Below are 18,999 nucleotides of genomic sequence, written 5' to 3' on the forward strand. Positions count from 1 at the left end.
ATGCTTAGACGCTTTTAATACCTTCATGTTGGACCTTGACCTAAAGGTTAATTTCGCAAAATCTTTTGCGATGGTCTGTGGCCCAAAAGGGTCAAAATCTAGGAAACTTATGGTGAATGACTTTACCATTGAAAAGGTGGATAATTTTAACTACCTGGGAAATCTCTTCAACAGTAAACTAAGTTGGGCTCCATTAATGAAAACTCGAGTCCAGAGTACTACACGCGCTATAGAAGGTCTCTTCCGCTTTTGTGGCAAGTTGGGTCAAAAACCTGTTGCGCATCTCAAAACCCTATATACATCCAAATGTTTATCTGTTGCCACTTATGGGGCAGGAGTATGGGGGACTGAGAACCCCTCAGTCATACAGGTGATGGAAAACAAATTTTTAAAAAGGGTTTTATTGATTCCATCGGGTTCATCAAACATCTTTTGCCACAATGAAATGGGAATGACCAAAGTGACTGATACTATCCGTCTGTCGCCTTTATTACTTTGGTGCAAAATATGGCTATCGGATAACCTCCAACTCTCCAGAGAAATTCTTTTAGATTGCATGAGCCTGGACAATGTAAAACAGATTCCCTGGTTGTCATATGTTAGTGACATGTTGCATAAGATAGGTTTGGGCCATGTTTATGAAAATCCTGAAAATATTCAGGGAAACACGAAAGCCCAAATTAAAGCATGTTACTGGAAATCCTTAGATATACCTAGCTTGGGAGGCTCAACAAGTTGTGTATCTAAGGTCCAGCATCAGTTTTATTTAACTTTCTCGACAAATGTCCAATGGCGGTTTTATCTTACAAGGTTTAGGCTAAATACACTCCACTTCCTCTTTGCCTTCCCCAAACAAGGGGGTTGGTGTGAGAGGCTACCCCCCTGTCCCTGCAACAATAGTGTTAGACAAAGTACTATACATGTTGTCCTTTTCTGTACTTTATACCAAGAACCCAAGATTAGATTTATTAAGCCTATCCTGAAGGGGCGACAACCATGTACTTATAATGAAGGCTATGATTATTTGCTGTCACTATCTTCTGTTGAAGTTTGTTGTGCTATGTTGAACTTCATACAAGCATCGCTCCGGATTAGGAAGCGTTATGGATAACTTAGCCTGGACTTGTAATTTCCCATTGGTCTTTTTTGTACTTATGCTGTATGATGGTCTCTTAATCAAATTTTGTATTACAAATGGCTCATTTTAAATTATGTATTTTATGTTCACTTTGTGCTTTTATGATTCTCTGTATGAATCGAATAAAGATATATTGATAGGAGGTCCCAAACTTACACATTTGAAAAAGAAACTTCAATTTAATGACTTTTGGGAGTAAGAAATGGAGGCCTAAAGAATCATAGAAAGGTTTTGTTGCAGGCCACACTAGAGAAATATTTTTGCTCCAGAGATAAATAGAGTACATTTTCAGCATGACCTTGTCCTAAAAATTACATATATCGCTCAAAGGTGTTGAACAATCATGGACGTGTAATGCCCTGCTTGGGAGCATAATGTAGCGGGTGCTTTAATAAAGGGTGTTGATTCAGCTCAAAACATATGATTCAGACAATCTTGATGCACAAATGGGTGCAAGGCCTGATAGTTGTGTGTTTATCTCGTCTTCATTGCTTGATTTTTCTCGCCAGAAGTTGTAATTCCTAGTCATTGTAATGATACTCATAATTAAACTGAATTGAATGAAATTAGGAAAATGACACTCATAGGAATCTGAAATCTTGGCAGCTATGGAGCGGGTGTCAGTGTCACTGGGCGAAGGGTGCACTGCAATGAGAGCAGAAGGACTTCACTACCTGGCAAATAAAACTCTCCACTGTGAGCCCTGCAGCAAGAGAAGAGCACTTCCATCTAGGCATGGCTGTTCCCTATTTACTCATACCCAGCCTCTGCTGCAAGGTAACCAAGCTGCTTCCTGCCCCTGTCATTTGATCCCACGCAGACCAGTAGTGTGTGGAAAATGTAAGGAATCCTGAAAGAAAAATGAAATCCATATTGTTTAATGTGCTTTTATAAATTAGGTATTGATTGGCTGAGGGGAGCAGCACTGTACATGAACAATATGTGGAATATGAGATGTGTTTTTGAACACTATGTGGATTATGAGATTTTTTTTCTTTTGAGTCACTTGTTATGCAGCATTAACTCACTGGGGTAGTCGGGTTGGAACTTGGAAATCTGTTACATACTCATGGCTTTGACTGAATTCATGTAGTATCGGTCCCCTCTCAAGCATTATTTTTCTGAAAGCATCACTACATCACACTGGCGTGTGCCATGCAGTGTGATTCACTTCTGTGCTTTTCACTTCCTTTTATAGATGTCTGTCTGTGATTGTCCAAGTGAAGTTAAGTGGGCCAACGTTTAGCTTATGTGATTATTCTAAGCGTTTCCTCTGATTTAATTAAGCAAAAATCGTTCTGTTTTTATGGTTATGAATGTGTATTCACACAGACCATGCTTGCTCCTTGAATCGGGAGTTGGAAGGGCCATTATTGTCTATGAATTTTTTTATACAACTGTGTTTTTGCATATTTTAATTTCAATTTATGATTTTTGAATTTTGTTTTCTCTATCATAGAGATTGCTAGCTATTAAGGGATCAGTTACATGTGACTCTTTCTAACTCCTGCCTTGCCTGGTTTAGTATGTGGATTTTTACTGCATAAAGAAGTAATGATTGAAACTGTTTAATTTCAGGTGGAATGTCTTTTCCTTAATTGTACATTCTACATTCATAGCAATTATTTAAATCATTAATATTCCCGGAGAGAGACAAAGCCCTTCTATGAGAACAGAGGTTTAAACCAAATGCGAAATTCAGTTTGTTTTTTTAAACTAAGACTAATTAATATGCTGAATAATCAAATTTTTCTTTTAGGATCAGGTTTCATCGGATTGGTAAGTTTTCCTGACTCTTGATTAGCGTTGGAAGGGCATGACAGCACCGAGTGTGCTCCAAATCCAAACTCAAAGTCTGAGCTCTGATTGACTGGCAAAAGAGATGAAAATGCTGAACATTTACAGCTATTGCGCAACCCCCAGGTCCTACAGCACTGCAGATTTGAATTATCTGGTCGCCACAGTACTGCCACACTCTGCTAAACTCTGCACAGAACGGGCCTCCAGGGCCTCGGGCCATCCAGCAAATCAAACACAGACCTAGCATGGCCGGCAGCGGGAAAACATCACTCAAGCTAAATGCACAATGAAAAAGTCAAGATACACATCACCCGCAAACTAAGTGAGAGAGGCCATGCAGAACTAGATGGAATAGCCCGCCGCACAACAGGTCCGTACTCCATGTGACATCAGGAGCCAGTGACCACAACTGCACCGCTGCATGCAGAAACAACCATGAGGCTTGATGACGACGGTAGGATAGAAATAAATGTTCAACTGGCGCCTGCTGCCATATTGCAATGCACACCGATGAGAGATGAAAAACGCAACGAAAAACAGTAAATTTTTATGAATAAACGTTTGGGGTTAGGTTAAAGGCCCTGTTCTTCCAGCCTCCTCCTTCCTGCATTGTAATTGCACACAGTGCCTGGCACCGGAGATATGATTCCTCAGAGCAGGCCTCGGACTCGGTTCACTTTACTTCATACAAAGTAAGTCTGTTTATTAGCAAGCAGCATTGGTTTGTTTACTTACGGTTACTAGTGCTGCCTTTCTTAATAAGCTTGCTGCCTGCCCTCGACGTCGGACTGAACTTCTGGTGACTCGTGGGGTGCGTGTGTGCCGGGGTGTGGTGTTTTCAAAAAGATCTACGCACGCTGCCGCACAGCCCCTAACCCAGGCAGTACCAAATATAGCCCAAACAGTGTCCCGCCCACCGGCAACACTGAACTAAGGGCGTTAGGCAAATGTGCATTTGGATATGGATGGAATCATTTTATTACTGGCGCAACACGCTTCACCAGGGACTCGGGAGACAACACCACTGTTTACAGTGAGTTAGTGAGGTAATTATATTTACTTTGGCACAATACCATTTGACGTATATAGGCAAGGTATAGACCTGGCCCTGATAAATAAGTGGCGGTTCTAAGCACCGGAAAGCACCGGCACAAATTAAGCACTGTCTACCACATATATGTTAAAAGAGTCAGGGAAAGTAGAGAGATTGTGCCCTATGAGAGAGGTACCTGGAGGTGGATATGTTCATGTTCCATGGAGTCGACAAGATATTTTGTCATTTACAAACGACTTCCCTAAATTGAGAGAGAAACCAGTTGAATGGTACAAACAGGTTGATGGGTTTGTGAAAGTTTCAAAGGTTTTGTTGAAAGACTTGGATGGTCAGTTTGACATAGTGGTACCTGCGGATTTATGGACAGAATGTAAAATTACAGTTGATTGGCCAAGTGACGAGTATCCAAGAGACTTAAAAACAGGAGCACCCTCAGATGATGTGATGAAGAAATATCACCAAGTAATTACTTTCTTGAAAGGGAAGATTCCTCCTAAAGAAACAGATTGGGTAAAAATAGATAGAATAACCCAAGAGCCAAATGAATCTGTTCATGCGTATTATGAACGACTGTTGCAGGTGTTTAAACAGTACAGTGGTTTTGAGACCATAGGAGATAAGGATATGGGTCATTTTGTGTATCGGTTTGTGTACGGTCTGAAACCAGAAATTAGTCAGATGGCCCAACAACATATTTTGTGTTGGCAGGGAAAGCCCATTGACGATATTCTCAAATACGCGAAGTATTGTGGGGATGATATTGAGGCACGGCATAAAAAGTTAAAAGAGAAGATGATGCGGGCACAAGTAAAATTGGCAGAACAAAAGGAACTTAAATTAAATAGTCAGACTGATGGTCAGATGAAAGAACAGAATCAGAGTGATAAGGTGGCGAGTGATGGTAAATCAAGAGGACAAATGAATAGAGACGATGCAAAGAAGAAGATTCCTTGTCATGGATGCAGAAAGCTAGGACATTTGAAAAATGAGTGTAAGAATATTCAGAATAATAATGGGCCAAACCAAAATTTAAATCCGCAGACGCAGAATGAGGTGCTTATGAATAAGCCACAGAAGGTAGTTAATCAGCATTGTCAGGTGCCACCTGCCCCTATGCCAAATTTTGTGAGCCAGCCAAAGTACAGTGCGGACGATGGATTTCAAGGAGGAAGTGGTAAGAAAAATTCTGTGATTTTACAATACCTTTTGCAGAATAACGGTGAAAGTGAATATGAGCAATGACGGTGCCTGAGGGGAGAGGAAGAGGAGTGCGTACTTGGCACATCCTTGCCGGTAGATCAGTCAGGTCCATTTATTGATGGGAAAGTGGAGTGGAAGGCAATGATATCACTTTTCTGTTGGATACTGGTGCTACCCGTTCTACTGTGAGAACAGCAGACATCCCAAACCTACCCCTCTCGGGAGAAGCAATCCAAGTAGTCGGAGTTTCGAATCAACAGATTAGAACTCCAATTACAGAACCTATGGAGGTGCATATTGGAAATTTTAAAGACATGCACAGATTTGTAGTCTGTGATTCTAGTTCAGTGAATTTACTGGGACGAGATCTGCTGTGCAAAATGAACTGCACAATTTATTGCACATCAGATGGTGTTGCTCTCCAAAGCCCTGGTGAGGATATTGTATACAAGATAATGCTTGCAAAACAAGGCACAGAAGTAGATGAGATGTATTCTTTAATGACTAAAGATGACTTACCAGAAGAACTGATAAACACTGTGAATGCACAGGTATGGGATTTCACTGGAAAAGAAATAGGGCTAATGGCAAATGTAGACCCAGCGAAAGTGACTGTGAAAGAAGGTGTGGTTTACCCCAACACCAGACAATACAAAATGAGTCCAGAAGTAAAAGCAGGAGTAGCTTCAGAGATTGACCGAGTGATTAAACAGGGCATTTTAAAAGAGATAATGAGCAGTCCTTGTAATTCACCTATAATAGAACATAAAAAGCCTAGTGGAAAGTACCGGATAGTACAGGATTTAAGAACAATTCACAAAATTGTAGTGCCTTGGTGTCCTGTAGTGCCAAATCCAGCAGTGATTCTGTATCATATACCCTGGAATGCAGGATGGTTTATAGTAATTGATTTGTGCCAAGCTTTTTTCTCCATTCCTTTACATCCAGACAGCCAGTATCTTTTTCTTTTAAATTTGAAGATCGTATCTTGGCATGGAACCGAGTTCCTCAGGGGTATACAGAGAGTCCCTCAATTTTCAATCAAATTCTGCATAAAAAGTGCCAATGACTTAATTGTGGCATTGAGATCCAGAAAAGACTGTGTTACTGATTCAATTGCATTACTAAATCATTTGGCTGACAGAGGACACAAAATGTCTCCATAGAAATTACAGTTTTGCCGAACAGTAGTTTAATACTTGGGTCACCAGATAGAAAGGGGAGTGAGGAAAGTGACCCATGAGAGAATTAAAATAATCAAGCAAATGAAGTTACCGCAGACACAGAGAGAGATCAGAATGTTTCTTGGAGTGGTAGGGTACTGTCGGCAGTGGATTGTAGGTTTCTCCTTACTAGCAAAGCCATTGATTCAAATTACACGAAAGAGAGTGTGGCTTCAGCATTACCTGGCTTCTTAAAAGCAGTAGCTGCTACCTGTATGAGCCTAGAACAAAGTGAGTCAATTGTGATGGGACATCCAGTAAAGCTCTATGTTCCACATTCAGTCGAGATTCTTTTAACCAGAACTGGAGCACAGCATCTTACTCCTAGTCGGATGACTAAGTATGAAAGAATAATTCTGGGAGCAGAAAATGTGACAGTAATTAGGTGTACAATGGTGAACCCTGCTACCTTATTCACGTTGTGAAGAAGTAAAAGATGAAGTAGATCTGTTGTGAAGAAGTAAAAGATGAAGTAGATCATGATTGCTTAGATGTGACTGAAATGTGTACTAAGCCCCGCCCAGGATATACAGGAAGAGCCTCTGAAAGAGCCCGACCATGAACTATTTGTTGACGGCTCTTGTTTAAGGCTTGAGGAAGGAGGACTGAGGGCAGCTTACACTGTTTGCAAAATATCTGGGGTCATTGTAGCATCCTGCTTACCGGAAGTCAAGTCTGCACAAATAGCCGAATTGATAGCTTTAATAAAAGCATGCAAAATTGGGAAAAATTGGAAAGTGACCATATTTACTGACAGCCAATATGGTTACAGGGTTGTGCACAACTTTGGCCAGCTCTGGATGCAGAGGGGATTTCTGACTTCTTCAGGATCCCCCATAAGAAATGGGAAATTTGTGAAAAACTGTTGGAAGCAATACAATTGCCAAAGGAAAAAGCAGTGGTCAGGTGTGCTGGTCACCAGTCAGGAAATGACTATATAGCGGCTGGTAATCGATACGCTGACCAGATTGCTCAATACTGTGCGAGAAATAATATGGCAATAAAGAAGAAAATTGAAACAAGTGGAATCAGCTCCCTACTTATGCTATTCTCAGCTTTCGAAACATGGGATGAGGTGAGACAGTTGCAGGATGAGGTAGATGTAAGTGAAAAGGAAAAGTAGATAAAATCAGGTTGTGAAAGGAGAGCAGAAGATGACGTGTGGATATACCCTGATGGTCGACCAGTAATGCCAGACTGCTTGCTCTCTCAATTGGTAAGAATGTATCATGGAAACACTCATGTAGGAAGGGACGCTATGATCAGACTATTTAGACAAGACTGGTATAACCCAAGGTTTAGGGTAGTTGCAGAGAGTCTTTGCCAAAGATGTTTAGTATGTTAACAAATAAATCCAGGTAGGAAGACAGTGGTCAGTTGGGGGAAAATCTGAAAGGCAGAAGGACCATTCATAAGATTACAGCTTGACTTTATAGAACTACCACCATGCAGGGGAATGAAATACATCTTTGTCATTGTGTGTTTTTTTTCACGATGGGTGGAGGCATACCCTGCTAAGAGAAATGACAGTATAACAGTTGCAAAATTGTTGTTAAGAGAATTAATTCCACGCTTTGATTTTCCAGTAACTTTGGAATCAGATAGAGGACCTCATTTTAATAATGAACAGAAACTGCACTGTGCATACTGCACAGAGGCTTCTGGAGTGGTAGAGCAATTGAATGGCACAATCAAGTCAAGACTGGCAAAGGTGTGTGCATCCACATCACTAAGTTGGCCAGATGCTATGCCTCTTGTATTGATGGGACTCCGAAGTATTCCTGATCGAAACACAGGATTGAGTCCTCATGAGATTCTCATGGGAAGGGCAATGAGACAAGCATTTATACCAGGACATAAACTGCTGAATATATCTGATGATCTAGTGTTGGACTATTGCAAAGGATTGGCTGACCTAGTGCGTTCTGTCTCTCACCAGGTTGGAGAAGACGCAGTTGCCAGGCAGCCGGATCAGGCACATGATTTGAATCCTGGAGACTGGGTGGTAGTGAAGAAGCACACCAGAAAGTCGTGACTAGCACCCAGGTGGGATGGTCCACAGCAAGTCATACTAGTCACTTCTACAGCAGTGAAGTGTGCTGGTTTGCCCAATTGGATCCATGCCAGTCACACAAAAAAGTTCCAGTTCCTGCTGAGGAAAGACCGCAACTGGCTGAAACAGTTGAGACCGCTGAAAGTTGTGCAGTCAAAGAATCCAGAGTGACAGATTCTGAAGAGACTGACAGAGAACAACCGAGCACAAATCAGGAGGACTGGATACCAGTAGTTGACACACCTGATGTGATTATTCAAACAAGAAGCAGAACCAGATTAGAAAGACAAGAAACTGGAGAGGACCAGATAGGTGTAGAAGAACAAGCTCAGGAAAAGGTGACTAAAGCTACTGGAGACCCTGAGCAGGACCAGACAGGGAAAGAAGAACATACTCAGGCGAGCAGATCGATCAAAAGACCTGAGCAGGGACAGACATGTATAGAAGAACACGTTCAGGCAGCAAAAGAACCCATTGTAGTAAGACCTGAACAAGACCAGTTAGGGGAAGAAGAACAAGTTCAGGAGCAAAAAGAACAGTCTGAAATAAGACCCAAACAGGAACAGATAGAGGAAGAAGAACAAATTCAGGCAGATGAAGTCACAACAAAAAAACCTGAACAAGGACAGATAGAGAGTGACTCTGAAGGAGAGGAAAGCCAGATTATGCCACAACACATAACGAAAATAAAAGAGTTCTCGAGAGAGAAAAAGAGACAAAAGTCCAGTGCAAGTTAAAAGGGTCAGAAAAAGTGATAACTAGCCAGGTGGAGTCAAAAGGTTCAAATATCATTTGAGAAAAACAAGTAAAAACCCAGAACAACTGAATGAGGTTACTAGTCAGTCTGCGCAGTCAATTGTGAAAAACAATCTAAGAAGCCAAAGACTGAGAATCTTGAACAATAAGTTCAAGGGTCCTGAGTGGACCTACGTAATACTTGATGAATTTGAGAACCTAAATTTAAAAGAAGAGACAGATGAAGAAGTAAATGCCGAACAGATTGACGAAGGGGAAGTGAGGCCTCCTTGAAGTAACAAAGAATTGAATTCATAAATAAAGAAAAGAAAAGAAGAGGAATCTTCTTAGACTAAAAATGGCTGAAGACAGGGTTGCTGAAAGACCAAAACGAAATTGTGCAAAGAAATGCTGTAGGGTTTGCATATGTAGCATTTTATTAGTAATCATAGTAAGGCTATTTTTAAAAAGTAGCAGTTCCTTTTCTCATGATAACGGACAAGAAGAATGACACAGACACTAATGAAAAGATAGCTAACATGAAAGGAGAAAGAGTAGAATTAGAAGCATCAGATGAGATAGACTTACATCACACAGTGACAGATAATGACATCTTTAAATGTATTCACAAAATTACTGTTTCAATATGTAGACACAATGGAAATTACTGATTGTTATGTTTGTATGAAATTACCAGCTTCAGTAGCAGAAGGAGTCACATACCATCACTTACCTTTAACGTATGGTATTTCATGTAGTATACTGACAACTCTATTCTATAGAACAGGAAAACTCCAGTATTATTATTCAAACTTAGATGTAGTATTCTCAGAAATTCCTATTCAAAAGAATATGAATCCAGTACATAGTAGTCCAGATGCACAGTTTATGAGTGAATTATTTCTTAACCATGAAGTCAAGAGATATAGTCAAGGCACATAAGAATAACCTAACATGCTCATTACGTGAAGAAGAGAAAGTGTTTTTGAATTTAGTTGAAGAAAGGAGACAGGATTTCCAAAGGAAGGCTACTGAACAGAAAACCCATATACCACCATGGGCTCAGAAAGAGGGGAGTTATACAGCTGGCAAGACTCATGCTGCGATGTCCCTAGACTTTGTAAAGACAGGGAAAACATGCCTCCATAGATTAAAGACAGACTATAACAATGTATTTATTGGTTCCAGTGAGTGTGAACATAACTTCCTAATTCTGGGAGGTTGGGGACTAAAAGGGGGAACGGATCCAGTATTTCCTGGGGTTTACTACGTGTGTGGGAAAAATGCTTACTATAAGCTGCCTGCACGGTGGTATGGGAGTTGCTACTTCGGAATACTATTCCCGAAGATATATCATGTAAAGAGAATCACTGGAAGCAATGAAAACACTAATGAACTAACACGGAGAAAGAGAGCTAGTTTTTCTGAAATAATAGGAGACATATTTAGTGCATTGATACCTTCAGTGGGAGCCATTTTAAATTCACATAGAATATGTCAATTATCAACAGTAGTTGATCGTCTATCAACTGATACAGCTGGAGGCTTCTTGATGATTAATACAGAAGTGGTTGCAATAAGGTCTATGGTTTACAAAATCGACTTGCGCTTGATATATTATTGGCAAAGGAAGGCGGAGTCTGTAAAATGTTGAAAGTGTAACATTGTTCCACTTACATACCGGGTAAAAGCAAAGAAATCAGAGGATACATTAAGAATATTGTAAAACTTCAAGAAAAATTGAAACCACTGGAGGTTGACAGTGTATGGGAGAGACTAACAAAGAGTATTACTTCAATAGGGACATGGTTTACTAATCTTGGGAAAGGTATTATAGGTCAAATAATCTTTCCATTAGTTGGTATAATAATAATAATAGTTTTAACAATAATGATATGGAGTAAATGTTGCAAAAACAAAAGAAAAGGAAGGAAATATGAAATAAATGGAAAAGGAAAGAAACGGAAATATGAAGAGATTCAGCTAGAAGAGATGAAAGGAAAGATATACGAAACGATGAAAGATTTGAAACACAAAGATGAGGACAAGAATAAAAAGAGTGGCAAAGAAATTGAGATGTGCTAAAGTTGGCATCTGATTGGGATGGGTGATTTTTGTGATGGCTCTAAAATGCCATCACAAGCATCAGAAGCAAACCTCTCATTTAACTTTTAACAGTGTATTAATTACGTATTGTGCAAAACTAATACGCATCACATGGAATATAAGAGACAGAGAAGCTTGCCTATGTGTTTACCAACATAAGTAACTGGAGCGAAGTTCTAAAATGGCTACTAACGGGAGATCTTTATTGCGCATGCGTCAGCTGCATCTACGCAGTATGATGAGCTGTCGCTTGGAGGGAATTTCTTGCGCATGAGCAGACGCTATTAAAATGGCAACTAGAAAGCTCACATGCTTAACATCTGCTTTTCTGAAACAAAACCAAGGTATTTTACTAATGCTAACGTGGGGAAAGCAATATTGATTAAAGGGGGTTAGAGTAGAGATAGGTGGTATACAGTGAAACCATTTATTCTTGGAATTAACATTTGTTTTTCTGACTTTTTATTAGTGTGTATTTTGGGCCTCCCTTATGAATCCAGTCTGTTAGTCACGAGTTCTCCACGCATGCCTGGTGAAATGGAGTCGGAAGAGTGACGATATTCTTGAATGCGGTCCAAGGACACAAAAGTTACATGCCCTGGGAACAAGCACAGAAGACCTCTGGCTGAATAGAAATACATGATAAAATATACACTTGTTTCTAATATGATGTGAATACGGGTGGGAATAACGTTTTTTTAATTAAAATTAAGGGGTGGGATCTTTTGAACAATAGACTGATAAACTGAAATGAGAAATATGTATGGTGTGATGATCTTCCCCCCCTTGCCTGTCCAATCAGAGTTAGTATTTTTACAATATTGAAACATTAATGGGAGGTACATGAATATAGAAAGGTATAATTGAGGTAGTCTTAGTTATTTAGACGGAGATTTGCTGAATGCTGAGTGACGAGTGATGCTGATGAAGAATCGAATGCAGAACCATCTACTTAAACCTAATTAATTTAGAAGATGGCGGAAGAATCTCAAGGAGGAAGAGAGTGTCAGAAAGAGGTCCTGCGCAAGCGTCAGTGTTAGAGAGGTCATCTATCCTGTCCTGATTCCTGTCCTAAAGCCTTTGTCGTCTGATCTTTCCTGGGGGACCTTTCCCAACTCTTTGTCCAGGAGTTTGGTTTTCACACCATCCTAGGTAACTAATATTCTGTTAATGTGCAGATGTTCTTTTCTCTCTGTCCTCTCCCTTCTGAGCATAAGTCATTGCAAGTTTAATGTATGTGATTGGTGATTGATTAATTGAATCTTCCTTCCTATGAGTGACGGAGACTGTACTTTACATTGAAAGTGGTTCACATGAACTTAATTTAGATAAAGATTTGAAATTTTCCCAAGTCTGTGGATATTTTATTGCAAAGAAAAGTAATTCATGTCATTTCACAATCAACTAGTTCAACTAATGGTCCAGTGACCAGAGGAAAGACCTTTGTGATCAGTGAAAGATTAGTTGAGAACGAGAGGAGACTCATCTTGAAATGGTAAAATCATAAACTTTGACTCCAGCGATTAGTACCAGGCTGTGTGTGAATGTGTGTTTATGGGCCCAGGTGAGTATATGGCATTGGAATATCTGTTGCTGGTTCACCGCTGGATCACATTAAAGGACAAGAACTGAATGTCAGAGATTTGGTGGTGGAAAGGATTGATGTATTCCTTCATTCTTCACATTATAGGACAGACAGTCATCAGTGTTTCGCCCCGTAATGGCATGCAAGACTCAACAAGTCCGAAGGTATACACCTCTAAACAGTCTGATTGTGTAAGCCGGTTGTGCAGAGGTAATTATCGTTGCTGTCCATATGCGCGTCCTTAGATCTAGTATGAACATGATCCCTGCCGTCATGTCAAGTCTTGTCTCATGTGTTCTGGTCCGGAAATGTTCTCTCAAGAAGATAACGGTGGTGTTTCTTTTTGTCTGTAGTACAATTAGTATTTGCTGCTCAACTGATTTTATGGTTTGTCCCTTAAGTCCATGGGAGATCTTTTTTGTCAAATTAGTCAGGCCATTAACCAATTTTTATGGTCCTCGAAGTTCTCTTCTTATAAGTTATTATTTGTGTTCCTTATTCAGGATCAAACAGTAACATATACATACTAATGTGTTTAATAAAGATAAAGACCTAACAATTCAGTGCTTACCTGTATAACTATGCTCAAACTGACAGCGGAGGTAATCTGGCTCGGTCTGCAATATGGTTCTTTTACGTTGGTGTTCCCCAACTTCTTCCAGAAGAATTTTGTTTTTTTCTGATTGTGCACAGATTTTTGTTGGGATTTCGTAGGTTTAGGGTTAGTGTTGCGGAAGATATAAATTATAAGGATGTTCACTGGAAACATCATAAGAGCACTTTCAAACCCAATCATGATGTCCTTCCAGGTAAGGGTGAAACTGCCTAAAAGAAAAAAAAAACATACAGAAAAGAAGAAGGGAAATTGTGGCACAAAAAAAGTCAAATGATGGGTGAAATCAGAAAAGAATACCCCTTGTTAAAAAAAAAAAACTCTCTTCTATCTCACTGATTTTGACAATAATGGGTATGGACTAAGAGAAAAAATAATTATGTGGTGCTCCCATTTCAGTACTGAAGGAAGTCCTGATTACTTCCCGGTCATCTTTGTTACTCTTAGTCCCAGACGTCCTTGTCCCAGTCATTAATTATGAGGTGGGGGTGACTTCAAAATTAATGACTGTTATAAGAAGGAGCAGAGGTAATGCACAACATCTCCTTTAATGGTACACAGTGACATCTGAACAGATGCATCAGTTTACAGGGTAGAGCTCCATACATATGCTGAGGATTGTGCTGTTGTCTTGCCTACAATCTGAAAGATGGAATCAATTCAAAGAAGAGCTGAGAACAGAGAAAAATATTTGAGGTGCTATCATATGTCAGCCCATTAGGATGGGTTTAGAATGTAATGAGAAATAATAAAAATACTGAATGAGATGTCCAGAGAAAAATGAGATAGAGATACATGCAAACTTGCCATGAGGAGTCAAATACTATGTTTACCATACTATATTAAATCTTGAGTCTTACAAACATAAGCCAGCACAAAGAAACAAAGCCGAAGAATGAGCATTGCACAAGATGAATGTGGGAGACAAACTAACTGCCTTATGCTGTCTTTTTGGCTTAAAGCCCACATAATCTTTGTATTAAGCCGGTTAGGTTGTACTATAACTAGGATGGGCGATAAAGCAAGGTCAGTGGTGAAAATAGTAACATTGAAAGTGCACACAGAATTCTTACCAATACTGATGATGACTGGATATGAAACCTGTGGAAGTTCCCAGAACATGAGGTTGATCGCCACAGTACAGAGTAGTAGACACATGCAGCAAGAGACACGCTGCACTCTCGTGAAAGAGCTCCGAGTTGGATGGCTGATAATGGAGATCCAGATGTTTTCATCCTGAAGACCTTTCTTAGTCTTGCTCATGAATATATTTCTGAAGGATAATATTGAAAGCTCAAAGTCAGTGCGCATTCCTTTCAGTGAGATCATTGCAAATGCTTCGACATACAAATTGGGGAAGGGTTTGCTGACACACTGAATGGGAACATCTAGTCAGATATTCATGATATCCACATTACACATGTGTGAACAATTGTGTAAAAGAATACATTTCAATGGAGTTTCACTGTTTACTCTTTGGTAATTAAAAACAACCTGACTGGATTAACGTGTCAGCATGTAGACAAGTCCAGCCCTAATTTGTTTATTAAACTATAGTCAATGGTCCTACAGTAAGAAATATAGTTGTGTGCCCATTGTAAGAATAAACAATGCATACACAACACTTAACAAAATCTCAGGGTAACAAACAATACACACTGAGCCCAATCCCTATCCACTCCTCACCGTCCCTTTCACAGCTACCTCTTCACACATACACAATCTCCAAAATCAAACCCTAGATTACTTTTTGACATGTCACGCTCGCTCAATCCTATTTGCCTGTTAACCACCACTAAGTTCTTCTCTGTCTAGAGTCTCACTAAACAAGCTCCCGCTGGCATTATGGCCTTCTGACTTTCTTGTATAGTTAAAAACTATATATACAGAGATAGTAATACTGAAAAGTACAGAAACGTGTGCGGCTCAGCATGTGCACCCAAACCTGTGGCCTGTGATAGCACAAAAGATGCCCAAAGGAGAGCACTAAAGGCTGGTTAACCATTGCCCCATGTCCAAGAGTCACAGTTGAAATCTGCAATTTTCCAGTCTATGCCAAGGCACATACAACTCAGAAGATTAAGCCCAGAACCTCTTAGGTGTATTTTATCATATTTTAATGTATCACAAGTACACAACGGAGTATGCGTTGACATTCTCCAAAATTCTACCCCAATGGACGGATACCATGACATTATCGATGTGGACAGGACTGCATGCGTATGAACTTGTCCCGTGGCGACAAACATTTTACACATCTTTTTACAACATGCACGAGTGAACTATTACAACAAGAAACCGTTCTGTATTTGAGTTGTTATTCTGTAATAGTCATACAAATTTAGGAAAATACAGTTTTCACATTGGGTATCATTTTTGCGGAATAGTGAACCCTTTGAAGAGGCCTTCCATACATCCAAATCATCATTTAGTTAATCGTAATGGACTTCCTACATTCTTGTTTCTTCCACTAAGGACCATTCAATATAATCTTTCAGCCATCCGTCTATCGTAGGAGGCTTCCCATGAATCCACCTAATGCCAATTCTGTGTCTAGCTCATCAAAACCAATAACACGGCCTACTTTTCCATGATAACCTTCATTTGAAATGTCTTGATATCCAACAAACATGCCTTGGGAACGAGCTGTGACTTAATTTTCACTGATCTTTTCACTCTGTTATATACATCCTTATAACACCTAATAATGTGGGGGCAGTTTCATACCATGTGATAACAAGCGCAGGCAAAGCCAACAGGTTAGGCCTTTTTGTTGTTGCTGGTTATTTTAGCTTTTACATTTAAGCATATGCAACAAATAGAAAATAAAGCGCATCTTAAATGTGGCCATCATTTACTTGCAAATAAAAATGTTAAAGTTACAATACATTTTCTGAAGCGGTTGTTTTATCAGTCATGCTCTATTTTTTTTAAAAGCCTTTTCATTGTGCCATAATTTTACTGTTATTTACTATTATTTTTTGTGAAGATGACAAGAAGAAATCATCACTCAAACAAGCACCCACATTGCAGGCAGCTAGAATATCACAAATACATGTTTTAATAGCAATCTTGAAAAGGAGATGGGAATTCAATTATCTAAATGAACACCGGAAGTGAAAGCAATATAAATAGCATTTTTAGAGATGACATGCAAAACAACAATTTTAAAGACACACTTTGAAAGAGCTTTATCCCTAGAGAGAAAGGAAATACTATTAAATGGATATGGACAATGCACACAAGCTTTGAGCACCCATTTAAGTGAAGGAAGCCAGTGAGTAAAGTGGACTGCCCCACTACCCAATTCTGTATGCTGTGGTGGCTGGTAGTTGGAAGTAAAATGTGAATGACAGTTCAACAAACCAATGGATGAATCCTGCCAAACAAAAGCCTCCTTACATTTGTATACTATATAGGATGTGTTTGGAAAAAATAGTCTTTCCATATAGCTAAAGCTGTCTCAAAGCACAGAACTAAAATGTGACACTCCACCTGTTGTATTTTAGACATTTATCTTTGTCCTGTATTATCCATCTTGTGAAATGTATGTGGATTTGAAAACGTTACTTACTTGTGGTAACGATTTTTCTGTTGTACACTACCTACCTGCAGATTCCTCACCTGTAGAACAATCTCAGGTGTCAGACTGGATCCGGAAACTTCAACACTTTTGAGGTCGCTAGTTGAGGGCGCTGGATTCCGTCGTTGTGAAAGTGATGTTAGAGGACACTATCAAACCCATTTAACGACCACACTGGCGTACCAACATCAGTTAACCTCAGTTTTTTCCAGCCCGCGAGGTGAGAGGGTAGAATGACAACAGGAACATTTTTCACAGTACCAAAAGAATGCATATGGGGATCTTACTAATTGGTGTGTAGAAATTAAATCAAATGGGGTGGTGGGCGAGTAAGTGAGGAATCTCCAGGTATCCACCAGAAAGGTTGTTTCCACAGGTAAGTAACTTTTTCTTCTGATGTATACTTCTACCTGCAGATTCCTCACCTGTAAAACAGATTGTACAGCAATACTCCGCCTAGGAGGAGGGTTGATGGATGATTACACCAGGAAGTACTGTTGGATCGACCTGGCAAACTAACCATTCCTTCTCACTTTAGAGACAAGACAATAGTGTTTAGCAAATGTCTGCAGGGAGGCCCAGGTTGCCACTTTACAAATATCCACATTCGGATCATCCCTTGCAAGAGCAGAAGTGGCAGATTTGGCTCTGTTGGAATAAACACAGATTGCTTCAGTCGGTTCATTCTAGGCCAGGGGTACTCACAAACATTCTCTCGGGGGCCAAATTTACAGTGTGGTTTGTGGCTGAGGGCCGCACCGGTGGGGGCGGGGCTAGAGAAACCAAAAAAACTGACCATGAGGTTGAACACTCTCTCCATGTCTCCCTCTCTCTCTCTCTCTCCCTGTCTCCCTCTCTCTCCCTGTCTCCCTCTCTCTCTCCCTGTCTCCCTCTCTCTCAATGTCTCCCTCTTTCTGTCTCGCTGTCTCCCTCTGTGTACCTCTGTCTCCCTCCCCCTCTGTCTCCCTCCCCCTCTGTCTCCCTCCCTCTCTCCCTCCCTCTGTCTCCCTCCCTCTCAGTCTCTCTCTCTCTCTCTCTCTCTCTCTCTGTCTCCCTCCCTCTCGCTGTCTCCCTCCCTCTCTCTCCCTCTGTTCCCTCTCTCTGTCTCCCCCCCTCTGTCTCGCTCCCTGTCTCCCTCCCTCTCCCTCCGTCTTCTACATCTCTCTGTCTGAGAACTCCTTGTCCTTGTGACGGAAATTAAACATGCACCCATTCTAAAACCCGCCAAGTTCTACAGGCCATGCTGACCTGTCAGTGGTAACTGGTTGAAGATTAGATTCTGTGTGCTGATTTTTGGCGTCATCTGTGATCTTTGGCAGTTGCCAGCCCAAAAATACAAGCTCCCTGAGGATGGGCCAAACGTACTTTAAAAATATTTTACTGTCATTTATTTTTGTAAAATGGAAAGCAAGCACAGTCCAGCAACATCAGTGGACAATTAAACTATGCTTCATTTCTCATGTTTATTCACATCTTTGCTTGGAGCAGTATGTGGCAAGAAGGAATATCTATTTACAATCATTTAACCACCTGTGTGGCAGCAATAGAGATCAGGGGAAAGAAGGTGAGACAGCAGGCCCAGGAGAGGAAACAAACTGGTTGGTGGGAACAGGACCTGGCAGAAGACCGGTGGATCCTGGGCAGGTGCTAGAGAAAGATGGCTGCTCGGTCAAGTTATCAAGGCACCAGTGACTGGTGGGGGCATGGCGGCCGGTAGACTCAAGTGACTAGGTTTCCTGGAGGAGGTGGGGTAGAAATCTGTGTTTTGTCTTAGTGAGTTTGTTTAGAGCAGACTGTAAGGAAATGGACCAGATGCAACCGTTTTATAAGCGCAAACAGTGCCTTTTTAATTAAGACCAGCATTTTCAACACTATAAGGTTCGTACAGTTCCACCCAATTCATCTTTCA

General features: G+C 40.4%; 1 protein-coding gene across 3 annotated transcripts in view; it reads right to left on the reverse strand.

The window, feature by feature from the left end:
• The window catches only part of LOC146776322 (polycystin-1-like protein 2), a 508,528-nt gene that overhangs the window by 153,453 nt on the left and 336,076 nt on the right, over window positions 1-18,999 (reverse strand). For all 3 annotated transcript variants that reach the window (XM_085637372.1, XM_085637374.1, XM_085637373.1), the window contains 2 exons: window positions 14,581-14,780; window positions 13,466-13,719 (listed from right to left, as the gene is read on the reverse strand). In XM_085637372.1, the coding sequence (XP_085493498.1) occupies window positions 13,466-13,719; window positions 14,581-14,780 (454 nt within the window). The remainder of the gene's footprint in view (window positions 1-13,465; window positions 13,720-14,580; window positions 14,781-18,999) is intronic.

Source organism: Triturus cristatus, chromosome 12 (assembly GCF_964204655.1).
Source record: "Triturus cristatus chromosome 12, aTriCri1.1, whole genome shotgun sequence".
NCBI classification, from domain to species: domain Eukaryota; kingdom Metazoa; phylum Chordata; class Amphibia; order Caudata; family Salamandridae; genus Triturus; species Triturus cristatus.